The sequence below is a fragment of the Corvus brachyrhynchos genome, unplaced genomic scaffold (assembly GCF_000691975.1).
Source record: "Corvus brachyrhynchos isolate BGI_N302 unplaced genomic scaffold, ASM69197v1 scaffold188, whole genome shotgun sequence".
NCBI classification, from domain to species: Eukaryota; Metazoa; Chordata; class Aves; order Passeriformes; family Corvidae; genus Corvus; species Corvus brachyrhynchos.
Window position 1 is genome coordinate 779886 of NW_008239647.1, and position 18819 is coordinate 798704.

Genomic DNA, 18819 nt, shown 5'->3' on the forward strand with positions numbered 1-18819 from the left:
TCTTAAACTGTGTAATCCTTTGGGTTTAACATTGTAATGTATCATCTCTTGTCATTATCCCAGCTTCCCCCACATGCCTGTTCTGAGCCAGTGGCTGTATATAACATCACTGCACTTCGTTGCAGAACTGGGGCCTCCAGAGCTCTTCCTCCTAGTCTGAGTAACCACAACTGAAACCAAGGCTCGGGGAAGTGCCTGTATAAAAGTCCATCTCTCCTGTGCCATGAATAAGCCTTAAGGGAAATTCCCCTTCTGATCCATCCAAGCTTCCAGGAAAGCTCTCTAGTTTCCTGCAACCAAGAAGACATCAATGATCTTAGAGGTCTTTTCCAAGCTAAATGATTCTAAGGTTTCAAATGCTGTCAATCCTGAAATAAGCACAAAGCTTCACATCATTTTTCTAGGAGCAGAAACAGAGAAAAGCACCAAGCCCACCACCTCCTTCTCTTGAAGGGTGCCGTAAGAGTACAAGTTGTATTTCTGTGCATGTCAAACACAATTCAAACACAGGTACTGCAGATCATGGCGGCCCTCACAATGCACACACGGTAGAGCTTTGGCCTGCTAGAAACTCAAGTTGTCCCAGCTCGTGGCACATTTGTGTGTAACGGTCTCTTCACTGCTAATCCAGGCTGAATCCCTTGGGGCATCTTGGCCTGGCTTTCCTTCCTGCCCACATCCTGACACTAGTTACTCCACCCTCACACTGTCCTGTTAAAAACTGGATGCAGCATATAAAGGAGAAGCTGGCAGAAGCTGGTCATTAAGAATTTTCAAAGAGATTAAATCTATGTCAAAAGAGTAGTGATTTCAGGAAGTGCTGGGGGAAGGAGAATGGGTCGTGGGGAGAAGATACAACTTGAAATACCTCAGGGAGAGACCTCTTTTTCTGAATGGAAACTGCTCAAAACCAGATTCTGAAAGCAACAACAGCTGAGCAGTAAAAAGAGCAATGAATTTTTTTAGCTATTCTCAGCCCCTGGTGACCTGCAGTGATTCCCTGTAAATTCCCTGTTACTCAGCTTTACATGGGATTTGACTGAACAGAATCTGGCCCTTGGTCCTGCCCCTGCCTTGGTGCTTTGCTGGTTCTCGGCTCCCTCTGGCTGCCTCAGCAGTCAGGCAGGCTTGGAACAGCTGAAAAATGGCTGGTGCATCGTGTGTGCTTTGGCCAAGACAGAGCTGCTAATTGGTTAAGTGGAAACACAGTTAGTTCACTTCCCTCCATGCACCAAGCCTTGCTCCAAGAGCAGCTCAGCATTTCAGGGAATCTAAAATTGGAGGAATTGCTGGTTGCAGTGGGCTGACCAGGTTTTCAGGTTTTTGAGGTGTCAGGTAAAAGCCTCAACCTAGGTCTCAAAACCAGTGGATGTGAGGAGCGCTGCAAAGTCATGAGGATGGCAGGCAACACCCTGCCATGGTGCCAGAAAGGCACAGGATGAAGAGCTGAATTCTTTGTCACAGGCTAGGCCTGAAGGGCTTTGGGTGAACTCAGTGCACTCTGTCATAAGAGCAGATTCTCATTTTGGGCACAGCAATCTTAAACACTGGGTGGCTGAGACACAAATCCAGCTCTCTCTACCTTCCCCTGTCCCTCCATGCTGCCAGTGCCATGTTTAGAAAGCTTCCAGTTTAGCATCTCTATCTTTGTATTTACCCTGTTTTCTCCTTTGGGGAGTAAAGGGTACTCAAAATAGTAGCAGTAAAGTGCAGCTGAGTGCAAGTTCATGGGACAGGATGGGACAGATGCCCTGAGAGACTGCTGAGCTTTCCTCCAAGAGAAGCACAACAAACCAGGCATTGCTCAGCTGCGTGTACGCAACCCAACTGCAGTGGCATGGCTGTGGCCATCAGGCAAGCTGCCTACTGCCCATGGCTCTCCAAGGTGCCATCCACACCACACTTCCTCCATGGAACAAAGATTCACACTTCACAATTGCTTAAGGTTTGCTTCCAGAACCCCAAATTAGCAGCAGACAAAATTGCTTTATCAATGACTCCATCAACAGAGAGGGCATAATCTCAAATTCTGCACAGCCCACTCACAACCAGAAATTCAGTGCTACTAAGCTCTTCCTGCATGACTCTAGCATTAAAATTAACAGAAACACTCTCTTCTATACCCATGGTACTTTCAGGGTGTGCATCTGAAAGGATGTGAGGCCAGCAGAAGCAGGGTTTGTGTTTGCAAAGTCAAGGGTAGCTTGGCTGCAGCGGGACAGGAGGTAGGGGAGGAAGAGGAGGAGATAGCAGGAGGGCCATGCAGCTGTAAAGTTGTGTTAATATTATGCTTGGAAGATAACACAGGCTATCAGATACGCAGCTGCTCCACAGGTAGTGCCCTAGGCCAGTTACCTGCTGGTGCAGGTTGTGGCAAAACTCTGTCAACACCAGCAGAGCTGTGCAGTGTCACACCAGGCAGGCCCTGCTGCTGGGAGCTGGGAGAGGGGGGTTCAGCTGCACAGCTCTGACCTGCCACTACTGCAGCCTTAATGAACTCAGGCTTCATTACTGGGGTAATTTCGGCACTGAAGGCTCCCCATGTGCACAGTTGCAGCAAGGCTGGAATTGCTGCTGTGTGAGGCAGGGCCTGGAGTTACATCACTCGTCCATCCCTCTCTCCCTCCATCCCCTCCCCAGCTGCCACCCACAGTCTCTGTGCTTCAGAGAGCTGCACTTCCCCACCCTGGGCCTGACATTGAATGGAAATGTTTTAGCTCTGTGTGGCTCATTTGGCTTCTGCAGATCAACCCTTGGGGCCATCCTCAGCTTAGATCCAAGAAATGAGCTGAGCTCAGGGAAGGGAATTATTTCTGCTGCCCCTGAAGCCTCATCTCTCCTATTGCAGCTGGCAGCTCAAAAAGCTCCATCCTGCCAAGACTGAATCTTAATTGGGATCAGTGGAAAAGACAAGCTGCTGCCAGGGCCGCCCTGATCCTGGGCTCATCGAGATCATGGGCAGAGCTTGCCCAGACCCACAAGAGAAGGCCTTCACTAGGGTTTACAAAAAATAAAATTCCCTCCAGAGTATCAGTGGAAGCAGCAGGCCGAGGCCAAGGAGAGGACATGGCTTAGCCATGGAGTTTGCAGAGGAAGAGCAGGTAGATCTGCACCACATGGAAAATCCTCCTGTCCCTGTAGCCTGCTGGGAAGGGAAGCCACCAGCAAAGGCTGAGGTACAGCTAGTAATCCCCAGGCCCTGCAGTGAATACAAATACTGTAACCATCTCTGAACCAACACACAAAACTGTCACAGTCATGCCCAGAATTGCTCTTGCCAAGAGCTACAGGAAGAAGGACAAGGTAAGTTTTTCATCTTAGAAGAGAAAGACTAGAGCAAAACCTCTTCAGGCATCCCATGTGCACGTGGCACCAGGATGCTGCATGATGCTTTTTCCAAGCCACAGCTGCTGACTTCAAGCCCACTTGCTTCAAAGACCCTGGCAGAGCTCACTCATACCTCTGTGATTAGGCACAGTCTAGCCACCCCTTTGGCTTTGTGGAGGCAATCAGAATCAACACTGCCAACTCCTAATGCACCCAAGATGGGTGCTCCTGACCCAATTTCCTTACAAGCACAGAATCCTGTCATCTCAGCACTGTCTTGTCCCAGCAGCACCAATGTGCAGCAGGAGCAGAGCAGAGCAAGTAGCCATCAGCCCGGGTTATTTTTACACCATTTGTTGCACCTGGCATATTTTGGTGCATCTCCAAGTCCCTACCTCAGAAGAAGGCCACCGTGGCAAGTCTTGCTCAGACTGGGAGCTTTAGAAGAGCTTCCCTTGCTGATTCAGGGGGGCAGGAGCTTATGCAGCAGATGCCGTGTCAGAGCTGCTGGACCTGAGCAATGACAATGGGCTCTTGCTCTGGTAAAATGGCTTTAACAGGATTTTCCAGCCAGCAAACATGCTTTGAGGGACACACCCAGGACATTCAGCCATCAGCAACACGACTGCATGCAGAAGGCTCTTGGCCAGCCAGACTGGGAGGGGTATTTAAACACAAGTTTCTTGCCTTCATGTTTATAGCCTGCTATTTCTCTCCCGGGTTGCTGAGGATTCCTCAGAGCACATCCCTCTGGGATGTCCCAGATTCAGCAGAGGCATGGTCAGTAACAGCTCATCACCAGTAAACCATAGCTTTTGCAAACCTGTGCCAGAGAACTCCAGCTGAACCCCAGCAGCTGGAGGTGTTTTCATTTCCACTTCTCCAAGGCTGGTATTTCAAGGTGTTTTTATTTCTTTTTAATCAATGCACATGGCCAGCTCCGGAGGGGGCTGAACGAGGAGAGGGAGGCGGTGCAGCCACTGTTTCTGTACAAAGTATTTCCACATGCAAGCGAAACGGGGCTCAACACACTCGGTGCGTGGTTTGCAGTGCGGTTACAGGCTGCCGTTCCGCCTCCACAAAGCTGTTATTTATTTACTTAAATACTTGCATTCCATGGAAAAAGATGCCCCAAGATAGCACTGTGTTTCTAAAATTAAACCCAGCTGGATGGAGCGGGGAGCAAGCAACTGAGCACTCCTGCACTCCCACCAGCAGCGGGAACAGGGTTCCCCGTGTCCTGGACTCTCTCATCCCCACGGAGCAGCAGGAGAGCCTGGCAAAATGCCCCCTGTGTCCTCAGCCATGAGGGAGGCAGCTCTCTGGGAAGTCAGACCAAGTGCCTTGCTCAACAGCAGGAGTGCCACTGCTTCCCATGGCAGGGGATCAGGGTTTAAGAGCACTGGTGGCCCTTCCTGCCCCAGCAGCTCTGCAGGACAGCAGACACCTCACCATGTGCCTGACACAGGTTTGAGTGTGGCCAGAAGTGCTTTAACAGAATTTGTGAGGAAGGTTGCATTCCTGAGGCTCATCTCCTACCTAACCTAGCCAACATTTTCATCTAGTTTATGTATTATTGATAGCATCCTACTCACAGTAAAGCTCAACTAGCCCTCGCTGTTGTAATCTAAGTTAAGAAACCTGTTCTCACAAAAGCCATTTATAGAAGGGTAGGGGAAAACCCAAGTATTCCTCCAACCTCACATGGCACCAGCAAGAAATCCCTCCCAGACACACTCTCAGCACCTGTTCCCCTGTCCACACGAGCACAGGGGCCGCTTCTACATCCACAAGCGGCTCTGCTCAGAAATGAGCACATCAGCGCATCGGAGCAGCTGTGCCAGAGCTGCCGCTCAGGGGCTTTACCATGGCCTGCATTTAGCCTCATCCCTCAGACAAAATGTCTCCTCACACACACAGCTGAAGCTCTCCAAAGGACAGGTTGGGCACTGGTGGAGCCCCCTGCACCCATCAGGGCTGGGACTGCCTTGGAGGCTCTTGGGAAGCAAAGCTCCAGCGATGGCAGAGATGGCTCTGCAAGGACCATGGGAAGGAAAGTGAGGTACAGCCCCAGACCTTGCTGCTCTGCGCCAGAAGGCCCACACAAATGTGGGACAAGAAAAGCTGGCAAAGTAGTCTGAGCCAGACCCAGAATGAACAAGAAAAGAAACAAAGATGATGGCTGATGGGAATGGCTGAGCAACAGGGAAAATGGTGAAAACAGTGGCGAGGTCAGGGTGCCTGTGCAGCTGCTGCCTCCAGGCTCATGTGCCAGCTCTCCCAGGGCCTCAGGGCCATGTTCTGTCCTAAACACAGGTAGGAGCTACTGCTCCTTCACCTGTGAGCAAAGAGACAGCCCCTGGTATCACATGAAGCTTGTTTCAAGCAAGGCAGAAAGGACAGTCCCACCACTACTGGCCTGGACTGTGATCCAAGAAAGCCTGACCACAGGGATGTAGGCCAGACCAACATGTCACACTTGGTAAGTCACTCAGATTATTGTTTGCAGATGTGGACACTAACCTGGCATTCCCATTGCTCTGTGCACTCTGCAGTGAGTACCTGGAGACAGATTTCCAAGTCTGAGTGCTCCTCATGCCTGATGTGCAATTGGAGAAAATTATGTTTGCCACCAGATTGACAAGTCTGTTTTTAGCAGATGGACTTTTGTCCCTTGGTTTCTCCTAAATACTAGAGGAAGATTTCTTCTTGCTGCCTCCCAAGGGAAAACCTTCACATATGTTGGTGACAGCCCAGACCCTGTTCTAATGAGAGTGAGAGGTACAGACTTTCAGGGTTCATTGCAGAGCTGAAGGAAAGGATGAGGAGGAATAAGAGAAGGGAGCTAGCCACCAGAAAAGATATCAGGAAAGAGCCTTCTTCCTCTTTCAAAGCTCAGCTATTTCTGTGACTATGCCCATTTTCCCATAATTATACTGGTTCTGCTCTGCACAGCACTAAATCAGGTCTACTGATCCCTGTCCAAACTCCTGCTGCCTTCCTGTTTGTATTAGGGCGCCAGCATGGGTTAAAAATTAGAGAGTAAGATTGCCTCAGTATCTGATTTATCCCCTTTCTTCCTTCCATCTTGATTTGGGATGTGCTGGTCAGCATCCCCCAGGGAGAGGATTAATCAGGAACAGACAGAGAGCTGGCAGCTGCCTGACAAGGACAAGATCTCAGCTATGGAACAAGCTGCAATTTGGAAACTCTTGCTTTGACCCTGGTACAAGTCCAAGACATGCTTGCTGGTGCATCCCAGCACTGACACCCCAGGAGCTGGCACAAGATCAGCACCCCCAGGGCCACAACTTAGCTCTGGTCCCAATGTCACATTGCCTCAGTGCTGGAGATGCTTCTGCAGTGAAAAGCTGCCCATCCCCGTGACTCCAGAGGCAGCTCCAGCTCTCCAGCTGTGGAAAGGGCCTCCCCTCCACTTACAGAGAAGCCTCAGTCCTTGCTGAAACTGCTCTGAATAGCCCTTCCATGAAGGCAGAGTGTGGCAAAGGTCTTGCTAGAACATGACAGACCCAACCACTACTGGTCACAGACACTTCCAGCAAAAAAAAGCCTTTTTCCACATCTCACACCCATAAATTATGAAAGTCTTTTCCCAGATCACAGAATATTCTGAGTTGGAAGGGACCCACAAGGATCATCAAGTCCAACTCTAAAGTGAATGGCCCATACAGGCATTGAACTCACAATCTTGGTGCTATCAGCACTGTGCTCTGACCAACTGAGCTAATCTCCCCCCCCTCCCATTTTCTGATTCCTTTTTTTAGTTAATGTAATTAGAGACGTGTTCTCCTTCTGTGAGCACTGCAAGAAATTGGCTCAGCACAACTGTGCCCCACATCTAAAACAAGGTGGGCAAAGAACAATTCCTGGATTCCCACATTAAATTATTCAGAGCATTTCAGACCCTTCTGGACCGCTGCGGTTCAGTGCTGTCACATGGTAGGAAACATGCAGCAGCTCACTCAAGGCAAGCCTCCATCTCACTGCAAACCCTGCTGAGTCTGGGGTGGGGAGAATTAGGGGGAAAATGGCAAAAAAGGCAAAAGGGATGAAAACACAGCAAAAGGGGGGAAAAGACAAAAAGGAAAAAAAGGACCTTACCTCCTGGTGAGTCTAAGCAAAGTAGAGATAAATAGCAACTATGCCTCAGAGAAAACAGCAAGAAGCCCATTAACTACAGGAACATCAAACAAACAAAATCTATCTCAACAATGTTGAAAACCCCACAAGGATCATCAAGTCCAACTCTAAAGTGAATGGCCCATACAGGCATTGAACTCACAATCTTGGTGCTATCAGCACTGTGCTCTGACCAACTGAGCTAATCTCCCCCCCCTCCCATTTTCTGATTCCTTTTTTTAGTTAATGTAATTAGAGACGTGTTCTCCTTCTGTGAGCACTGCAAGAAATTGGCTCAGCACAACTGTGCCCCACATCTAAAACAAGGTGGGCAAAGAACAATTCCTGGATTCCCACATTAAATTATTCAGAGCATTTCAGACCCTTCTGGACCGCTGCGGTTCAGTGCTGTCACATGGTAGGAAACATGCAGCAGCTCACTCAAGGCAAGCCTCCATCTCACTGCAAACCCTGCTGAGTCTGGGGTGGGGAGAATTAGGGGGAAAATGGCAAAAAAGGCAAAAGGGATGAAAACACAGCAAAAGGGGGGAAAAGACAAAAAGGAAAAAAAGGACCTTACCTCCTGGTGAGTCTAAGCAAAGTAGAGATAAATAGCAACTATGCCTCAGAGAAAACAGCAAGAAGCCCATTAACTACAGGAACATCAAACAAACAAAATCTATCTCAACAATGTTGAAAACCAAAACTTTTGGGCCTTGAGAGGGGGGAAAAAACTCCAAACTTTAATTCTAGTGGTAGAAGTCTAGAGCCAAGCAGATTTCTCCCAGAAAGCTCCATGTCCACTATGGCAGACATAAAAGTCACCTTTGTTTAAGCAGAAGCCAAAAGTTAAACAAAGAGAAAACCAATAAATGATAGAGACTCAGCCCTTCCCAGCAAGAGCAGAGAGCTTCCCTTACACTCCTCCTCACTCCCAGTCATTCAGGGCAGCTGAACCCCAACCCTAACTTTGCTCAGAAAAAGCCATGAGGCACTTACCTTGCTTCTGTGCAGCGATGACAAGGACAGGGAGGTCTGTGATCATGGGAAAGGTGTCAACCAGGAAGATGGAAGGAGGCTTCTGTGATGGACCCATGCTGCAGGGCAGAACACCAGCTCCTCGCTGTGTGCTCCAACCCCAAACAAAATATTAAAGTCTTCTTTGAATCCAGGCAGGATGTCTGTCTTGTTCAAAGCAGATAATTCAAATGCCACTGGGTTTCACCTCTAACAAGAGGAAAAGCAATGGTTTGACTCCCTCTACCAAACCCCAGCTGCCAGGGAAGAGAATTCAGGGAGGTCCCTGGATTTTCATCCTGCCTCCACCACTCACACAGTGCAGATGTTTCAGAAACATCCCTTTGCCTCTGCCCTTACATCTGTACAGCAAGAACCTAAAAGTCAGAATTTTAGCAACGTGTGAACCAAATAGATCAAAACAGAGAAACGGAGAGCCTTTCTAACAACTAAAAGCCAAGAACCTTCCCACAGAGCGCTCAGACTCCCATTTGCTGCCTGTTGATTGTCAGCCTGTGCAAACAATTACACCCTGATTACTTTCACTCATTTCCACAGTTCTTCCCACCTGGGAGCCAGAGACAACAGCCGGGGCTTTGTCTGGGATCCTTGGGAAGTTCAGCGCTGCAGGAATGTGCTGCACAGCCAGCAAGGCTCCCACTGGAAGCTAGGAATGAACTTCTCAGGAGCTCAAGATTAAAGCACTGCCCTTTGGTGGGTTGAAGATGAGCACAAAATGTTGTGGCTTAAGGATAATTTTGTCAGAGGGCTCTTTCCATCAACAGAAAGGAGGAGATCTGTGTATAAGTGAAACAGCTGTACACAATGCACCTATGGTGAGGACAAGGTTCTGTCCTTGAGCTCCAAGGAATTCCTCAGCACATCCTTCAATTCAGCCACAAGTCAGCCCTAGCCCTTGTGCGCATCTTGCTCACCCCACTGATCTGTGTCTAACTTCACTCCGGACTCTCCACCCTGCTTTTCTGAAGTCTTCACTCCTGATGCTGGCTTTCCTGGTTCCTTTTCAGCTGGCCTTATTTAACTCTGGATTCCTTGGCAGCAATGCTCTCCTGCCCACTCGTCCTCTGAGTCGGCGCTCTTGCTGTTGGGATGTTGCTCTGTTACGTAAGCAAGCTTAGGGCGAGCACTGCCACCCTGCACTCCCTTCCTTGCTTGGAATAGTCATGTCCAGCCAGGGATTATGAACTCCTAGATATCAGGACCATCTTACTTTATCCTTTTTATTTTTAAGTGAACTCCTGTGTACCCTTGGATGTTATTCTGAAAGAGGAACAAGAGAGAGCTTTTTAAGAGGAGCCTTGGATATGGTGACCTGGTGGCTCCATGATCAGCTCTTCCCCATTGCATGGCATGGGGAGGATGTGCTTGTGTTCCACGGTGTTGCTTGTTCCCCCAGAACAACCTGTGGAGTTTCTCACCAGCTCTGCAGTGACTGTGTCACTTAAAGAGCTCCATGCTCTTGATCAAAAACCCAGATCTTAACAAAAATCTTCACCCAGACCCTGACTCACCTATCAGACTTTGCAGCAAAATGTGCAGAAAATGAAACTACAAAGAAATGTACGGAGACACAGTGGGGGCAATATATCTTTAATTTTTTTTGCTTTTGTTTTTTAGTATTACAGTATATTCTTATAAAAAGATATAGATAAAAAGGACACTACAGGATTTGTACATTTAATTCACCTATAGTCTTAAACTGACTAAGAAATGAGGATAGGCCAAGGCATTACAGCAGCAGCACACAACCTCCCACTTCAGTAAGCAGCACTGTACTTTCTAGCCTGGCAGGCAGGGCCACCTCCCAAAGTGACCTGCAAGTTTCAAGCTGAGCAGGCCTGCAGGGGAGCAGAATGACTGCAGGTGGGGATGGCTTGGAAGGGAGGCGTTGAGCACAGAGTGGCTCAAGTACCGAAAATTCCCTCGCAATTCTAAAAACTGCAAAGAGCATTAAAGAGTCTGTTTGAAGGTGAGCAGGAAGGGAGCAAATGACTTGTCAGAGAGGCTTTTCTAGATCACTTGGCTCCGAGCTCCTAGTGGGGGAAGCTGAAATGACCAAGACCTACATGAGCTGTGTAGAACATCTTGTAAATTGACAAACCTGTCTAAAGGAAAGTTTTAATCCAGATCCTACTTTGAATTATGTTGATGTAAAACCCGAGCAGCTTGAACTGGTTACTGTGGATCAATTCTACATTACCACCCATAACAGAAGACTCCGGTTTGGAACCATCCAGACTCTTTCATGAAATGAAGCGCCAAAACACCATGCTAAACTCATGGTATCCTTCTCATTTGGCACAGTGAGGAAATCTGGCCAACTTCGGGGAATACTGGTCATCAGAACTACTACTTGGATTAGTAGATAGGTTTTTTATACATTATGTAAATAAATATATAAATTCTATATTTTCAGTTGGCCAAATTGTATTATCCATGTTGGCCCCTCCTACCTTTATAAGAGAAACTGGGGTGGCCAATGGAGACTACCCATTTGGATGGTAGGCAATCAGAAATCTCCTGTGTCAACTACAGAAGCCAAGGAGCCATGGCCTAACACCTGGTGATTGCCAGAGACTCCATGGGTAACAAACTGACCAGTAGAAAGATTTTGCTTACCTGGGGTAATCTGGGGAGGTGGGGAGGAGGAGGAAAGAGGGAAAGTAGATGAAATCTTTCTTTGGCCATGGTGATAGGAAGGAATGTTAGCTCTGAGGAAGGAGAGCTGTCCCAGTTTATCTCACTAGTGTGTTAACTCTGGTGAGAAGTTACAGGGCATGAACAACTTTTGGCCATCTAGCCAAGCTTCTCTGACATTATGGACAGAATTTGTGTGGAAGAATGAAGTTTGAGTGAGCAACTGTGCACCTTTACTCTGCTCAAATTCCTCACTGTGACTCATGATGAAAAACAAACCCATTTTGTAGAAAGTGTTCTGAAATAACAACCTCCCTCAGTTCACCTCAAGCTTTAAAATGTGTGCTTTCCCAGAACCAGGATCACCAGAGGCAGAGTAATTATGACAAAAGCCAAAAGGGTTTTTTTCTTTCCTCCCTTTCCACACCAAGACTGCTCACCTGCATCCCCTGGCCTGGCTCAGCTGGCACAGGAGCCAAGCCAGCTGTCCAGCCGGTGTAATGCCCTGGCACGGTCTCAATAGTCTTTGCTGTAATGCAGTGTATACATACAAACATAGCAAACTAAAATAAGGCAAAATAAATAGAGGTGTCAGATTTACAGGTTCCCCTTAGAGATTCCTAAAACCATTTTTTTAAAAATCATTTAACCCCCAAACAAACAGACAAACAAAACCCAAGACAACCAACCTAGAAACGAAACTGCATATATCATGTACATCATCTACTGTACAACAGATCTCCTTTCCCCTCACGGAAACTCCTGACACAAGCTTCTCCCGTGCAACCCAGCTCAAAGTGTGATCTTTCCTAAAGAAACGGAAAGATTTAGCCAGTGGGGCTGATCATTATGGAAACACCTGCCCCACGGTCTCCCACCAGGATCCTTTGCAATTCCTTTCCCTTCATCAGACATTGTGAACACATTACAGAAATACTTCTGAAGGACATCCAGGTCGTTTCCATAGTGAGGAAGTCTCTCAGCCCTGAACAGTAGTTCTGCTCTTGTAGGGAACTGGTGCCTGGACAATGGCTGTGCTACAGAGCACAGAAGGGTATTGCTGCCCTGAAGTCACTTTACCTTGTAGCATTTCTAGAGACATGATCGACTGAGAAGAGTGACTGAGTTCAAAGTAAGTGGAAGGAGGAGGGAATCTTCTTCAGTCTTTTCTGGGACCATCCTAATGCAACCTATGTAGCAACAATGCAGAGACACAGAGGTGAGTGAGCACTAGACCTCTAGGGACAAATTCTGGAGAGTTAGAAAGTACCTCTTCTAGGTGTGAGGAACTTCATCATGAAGTTAGCAATTACTGTATTTCTGCAGGAAGCAGAACAGCCCTCTTTCAATGATGCCCTTCTTTCTCACATCTCCTTCTTCTCCACTTTTTTCCAAAGGCAGAGTGACTGCACAGGCGCAAGGACAAGAGCAGACCCTAGCTCATCTCCAGCTTCTCCAATGATGTTAGACCACAGACGGCTTCCTAAACCTACTCAAGGATAAGATTTTCCTTTCTCCTTCAGCACCTGGCAACTCAACCACAACTTCTGAAGAAGAAGAGAGTATTAGATGCACTCACAGTACCCAAAATATGAGAAACATGGACAAACTTGGCTTCAGCAAGAATCTGATTCCAGGCCCTACAGCAGAGCCAACTTTTTCCTTATCTTCTGTGTGGGTAACCTCATCTCATACAGTAGATAAGTTAATGGGCCTCTCTGCTTGTCACCACTTGTATGAAAACACTGCTTGCCTCAGTGTGAAACTGAGCTTTTCCAAAACCTTCTTTATGAACTTTCACCACGGAGTCAAGAGCCAGGGAGACTGCCCTTCACACTGAATGAAGCTTTTGGCCATCACCACTGATTCCAAACAGGAGGAGCCTGAGGCACTGCAGTGCTGAGAAAGTCGAGCAGCATTGAATCAGGGGCATGACTCTGAGCTTTCTGTCCATCCCCTTAAGGATCCCACAGCTGATTTACAGGAGTTGCACAATCTCTCATTATTAATGTATGTGTCAAAGAGGTGGCAAAACTACAGCAGCTTTCTTTGACTCTCAGTGTGGCTGGAGTGTTGTCGCGTACCATCAGACAGGATCTCTTTAAACTAGAGCTGAACTGTGTATACAGAGGACAGAGGACTTACCACCCTCTCTGCTTTTGCTACATTTGTGGCCTGGCAAAGTGACTTCAGTTTCAGAAAGCACAGCACAAACCTGGTTTGACAAATACTGGGGCAGGGGAAATGCTGTATTTATATTCAAAGGGTTTGCCCTGAGGTGTTTCTTCTCTGACAGCTGCCATGCTGACAGCCTGCCTTATCAAGCAAGTACCTGGGGAGCAAGCAAGCAGCACTTGCACATCATCTTGCACCAGGACTGACCTTGGCACTACACCTGAAGTTCTGGGTGAGTCCTAAACCCAGGGAGAACAAAGAGGGAGGAAAAAAACCCTACAATGTTCTAATCCCTAAAAGCATAATCTTTGGAATTCAGGGATTATTCAAATCTAAACTCAACTGTATACCAATTTGGCACATATTACCACCTCTCATATGGCTTACATGGCTTAGGTTACATGGCATGCTTTAAAACAAGACAAACAAAAGGGCTGGGATATATAGCAAGTCTACTTCAGGGAGCAGCAAGGAGCTTGTTAATATAATTTACAAGAGACATTTCTAAAAATCCATTTGTAATTTAAAATAAAAATGCTTAAAAAAGTGAGATTTTTTCTTAAACTTTCAAAAACCTTTATGAAATAGTCTTTCTTCTACAAGGTGCTTGTGTCCACTGCAACAGGCATTGCTGTTAATAGCTAATCCCAGAAGGGGAGTGGGATAGTAAGGGAGGAGAATGCACCCAGCTCTTGTAAGATACCAGCTCTTTACGATGAGTATTATACAGAGGCGCGGCAGTCTGGAATGTCCTAAATAGGGAAATTCTGGGGTGGGAGACTCAAAATTCAGTAAACAATGAAACATCAGAGTTTGACAATTCTGACTTTTTTTGCTTCTCTCCAAAGTTTACATAATTATTTAACTCTCAAAGTGTTCGGAAGACCACCACAGTTTGCTTCTCCAATATTGTAGTGTGTAATACTGATCAGGCAGCATGCATTGCAGAGGAAGTTCTGTTCTGCAGACTCAGTGCAGAGCCTGAGGTTAAGTGACATTCAGAGAAAAATCAAACCAAATGATTAAAGTGACAAATAGAGCTTTTTCACTTCCCTGGGATTCCTTGACATTTTGTGCTGTTGACTAATGCAGCAATTTGTAGATGGTCTCTCTTCTCAAACGTTCTCTCTTCCTGTCTAGGAGGAAGAATCCATCACCACTCTTTCTTTTCCTCTTTTCCTTCTCCAGGGAAGATAATAAAAAAAGAAGAAGTTTGAAAAAAAAGGTTAAAAAAAAGGCCATGATAGCCCACACAATCCAATCCCTTTCCTAGAACCATGAAGACACACAGAATTCAAGCCTCTTCTTGGGTTGCTTGCTTTTCTGCTTATATATTTCATTCATGTAATTTAACTACAAATTTATTTGTTTCTTCTGAATTAACCCAACTCCAAAGCCTTCTTGGTTTACACAATTGTGTCCTCCTCGATAAATTCTCAGTTTTAATTATGGGGCTCTCCCTTGGTTCATCCCAAGTGATTTCTTCAAAATGAAAAAGTCTGCGTGCTCCAAGGCTCTCTTTTGACACCATTCATATCTTACTGAGTGACATGGTTCCCCTTGGCAGGAGTGGGGTGTGTGCAGTGGAGGTCAGGCTGTTAGACAGAAAGACTAGTTGATGCCAACAGCAATCACAGCTAGCATCAAGTGGAAAAGAGATCTCACATCTGGCAGGCAGTGAACCTGTTTGCTGTTTGCTACTGGAGACCTGTGGATGATACTAGGGAGATCCCAAGTTCCAATCTTGCACAGATAAGAAATTTTCCACTGATTCCCTCCCAGCCTCCAGCAATGACAATAGGCTCTACAGTCATCTACTCGTAATCCCAACCTGGCAGTGACTTAGTTTTCTAAAGGAAAGCCAGAGTTTCTTTCCAAGAAGATGCATTTCATAGCTTTGAGACTCAATCACCAAGAAATTCCAGAAAACTCCTTCTAGCAAAGCAGAATCCAAAAGACTTTTTCAAATTATTGTATGTTGATCCTGATTCTTGAATTTCATTTTGTTACAGAAACTGGAGACTTCTTTCTAAGATTCACTTGCTTTGGACAGTGTAGGCCACAAAAAAATACTATACAGCACATAAGCTTAAATGCATTCTTCAGGTGCTAATCAATGGCTTATAAAATCCAGTTCTAGGAGGGAATTGGAAACTTGAGAACCACATCTCAACAAACCCCTGAAGGCCAGTCTAGATCCAGAAGAAGTGACAGTTGTTTGCAGAGTTGCTCTGAAATTAGTCTTCCTTGTTATCAGCAAGATGGAGATCATGACTAGTTTTTACTTTGGCACACAGAAAATTATCTTGTTCCAGCTGTGAGGCCATCTGCAAGGCCTAAGTACTTTCTGTCATCACCATGAGGCCTTTGATGACACAACAAACTCCCAGAAGCAAATCTGTCAGCTCTGCATGGCCCAGTCACAGGCCCTGCTGGATCCACAGAGGCACTTTTATAATGGTTCAAATTAGGAGCACAGAAGAGGGATGAGAGGAAAGCTGATCATGGAAAGGTAACGTCTTTAGCTACAGACCAAAGAAATCCTTTGGGGCAGCTGTCAGCCAAGCGCCATTACACGCATTCATCTTCCTTGTTTTGCACTTTTTCATCTCCTTCTTTTGGTTGATTATTTTTCTTCCTCTTGTAATTAATAATTTAGCTTTGTCACCACCCGCTCACGGCTTGTCTCTAAGCCTTGGTTCCCCGAACGCTTGCGGTTACGCTTGAGCTTGGATAAGTCTTTGTCAAAGACTTCACCCGACCTTAATGCTGACACCAGGTCATCAAACTCCCCACTCTCTTCAGAGATGCTTCCAGCTTTTGCTTTCTTTTGTCGCCTCTCTTTTTCCCTCTGTTCTTTTAGCTGTGGAGAAGGACACAGAGTTTTAGGATTAGCTGACCAAGATGCCAGATCACTAGGTACACTCCCAAGAAGCAGCCAGAATGCATCAATACAGATTAGGGAAAACAAGAGTAGGAGCTTATCCACAAGGCCATCACCTGTGCCAAGAGCAACAAGAGGCCATGCTGGGCTTCTCTTCTACACAGGCAAGCAGAAGAAATGAGGAATGAGTAGCAGTGTGTGTCTGCCTCACAAAGCACTATCAGCCTGCAGCAAGAGGACACATGGGATCTGACCATGCTACTGCTGTTTTGCACTAATTTTACAGCAGGATAGTGACAGCACAGTAGCTGTGTCAAATGCCAGTTTACAAGTGATGCTGGCTCAGGTCATTTCCCAGCTTCTGGGAGCTGGCTTGCAGTGACCTTAGTGCAGCAGCACCTACCATGCTGACAGCACCTGACTTAGTGAGTTTGGATGTGTCGGTACAAACCACAGTCACTAGTACAGTCACAAACAACTTTGCACTTGGGCCATAGCTAGCTAAATTTACATGCAGAAAGGCTGAAGTCCTGAAGCAGAAGGAGGAAAAGAAGAAAGGAAAAATCCAGAAAGCCACAACATAGTGAAGCATGAAAATTGTGTGAGACATCAAAACATCAGTAGAATCCCTATGCACAAAACAGCTCATGTTTGCATGGAGACAGTGTTGCAGTGCTGGGAGGATGAAGACACATTGCCTTGACTATGGAAAGAGAAACTGGTTATAAACACAAAGAGCAATGAAACAAAATTGCTAATTTTACAAATTGTTGGATAGGTCCACCTGTCAATGTGATGCCCTCAGCCTCCCTAGGGTAGCTCCAAGGAGCTCGGCTATCTCTTTCCACTGCTCAGCTCCAGAATTAGTAGAACTGGCAGGGGATGGTAGTGGCTATCAGGAAGCAGGTCGGTCACTCTGCAAATGCTAGCCCCACATTGCAGGAAGACTCTTTCCATAAGGCCTCTTTCATGACATATTAGGCCTACGAAACCATCCTACAGTGGGCTCCTTTTAACTTTCCAGGCTGGCTGAGAGGAAACTTGAGCCTGTGTCCTGGCATTTTATCCTTCTGTCTAACACTAAGGCTGCTGGCATCCTGGTGTTTTACCTCTCTCCTCTTTTGAAAGGCACAAGCCAATGCTTTTGGCTCAGCAAACATTAAAATCAGCAACTCCCTGCAGCGTGGCCTGGGGCCATGGCAGCAGCAAGGGCTACAGCACCGGCAGGGGGGAAGGAGGCAGGGGACTGCCGAGTTCTCAGGCAGCACAGAGCTGAGGTTACAGGGGGATGCTGGTTCACATGAACCCCTGGGGACACATACGTCTGTCTCCCAGCAGCAAAATCCACAGAGAGGTCTCCTGCCACGTCAAGGCCAGACACAGCCCCAGTAATCCAGGCATTAAGGCTGGCCAGAGAGAAATACTGCCGGTGTGGGCTGCAGCAGGTGCCAGGGCATTTGCTATGTCACTGTGCAGATGACAGGCATGCAGCAGATGATGATGGAGTCTGACTGGAAGCTGACCAGCTTGGCGGGACTGAGGGAAATGTGGCTTCTTTGTTTGCAGCCTAAAAGCAGGATAGTTTGGCATGGGGTGGTGGCAACCCCATGCTGCAAAGTGCCAGGGCAAAAATGCCTGGGCTAGATTTGGTATCTGAATCCCTAAGACGGTAATTTGGGAGCCATCCTTGAGAGCAAGACAGACAGCAGGAAAAATGTCATCATTTGAGAAGAGAATGATGCCAAAGAGAGGTGTCAGGGAGAAGAACATAAAACAGTGACAGGACATGATCATTGGAATTTCTCTCAAGACACAAAAAGGTGAGGGAAGGAAACATCTTCCTGCCCCCAGATCCTCACCATGGCCTCCATGCGTGCCCTGCGCTCCTCCTCTTCCTTTTTCTTCCTCATATTCTCCAGATCTTGCTTGGCCTCTGCAAATGACTGTAAGAAAGTGTCGAAGATGCCAAAAAATTCATCTGGCTGCATCTTGCCCTCGGTCTCTCCAAAATGCTTCAGTGCCTTGGCATACTGTCAAGGGGGCAGAAAACACAAGAGCCATAATTAGGCAGGCAGTTTGGTGAAGACAGCAAGGATAGCTTAAGAGTAACCACACCATGTAATTCAATACCCTCTGAGAACTCATGCGGCAAGAGCAGAAACTACCCCCAGCAACAGAAGTGCTTCTCCTTAAGGCAGGTGCCTCTATCCCTGAGGAGTCTGCTCTCCTGGATATCCTTTGGGCAACATGCAGCTATAGTGCTGGAGAGTACTAACTGTCCACTGATACAAACAAACGTGTTTAGTTCCTGAGGGCAATGGAGTAATTTCAGAGGATGACACTGTGGCCACATCTCAGCTGCAGCTGCAGGACAGCCAGGGCAGAGAAGACAGTGAGCTAGCTGGGGAAACAAGGAGTTTTAGTTCATACTTTCCCCTTCCATCTTCCCTTCAAATCAACTTTTAAAATGCCTGGAGGTAAAAGTTTTTTGCAATAAAGCTACAGTCCGTCCTCCCAGAAACCTTTTGCCATGTCATACATCTCTCTGGAGTCCTCTGAGTCAGGGCGTTGCCCGAGAGAGAGGAGACTATAGACAGACAAGGCATGAGAGAGGGGCA

General features: G+C 47.0%; 1 protein-coding gene across 7 annotated transcripts in view; it reads right to left on the reverse strand.

Moving 5' to 3' along the window:
• Positions 1–10079: 10079 nt before the first annotated feature.
• Positions 10080–18819, reverse strand: part of DAAM2 (dishevelled associated activator of morphogenesis 2) — a 205353-nt gene continuing 196613 nt past the window's right edge. For all 7 annotated transcript variants that reach the window (XM_017742338.1, XM_017742339.1, XM_017742340.1 and 4 more), the window contains 2 exons: positions 18061–18231; positions 10080–16180 (listed from right to left, as the gene is read on the reverse strand). In XM_017742338.1, the coding sequence (XP_017597827.1) occupies positions 15965–16180; positions 18061–18231 (387 nt within the window). In that variant the 3' untranslated portion in view covers positions 10080–15964. The remainder of the gene's footprint in view (positions 16181–18060; positions 18232–18819) is intronic.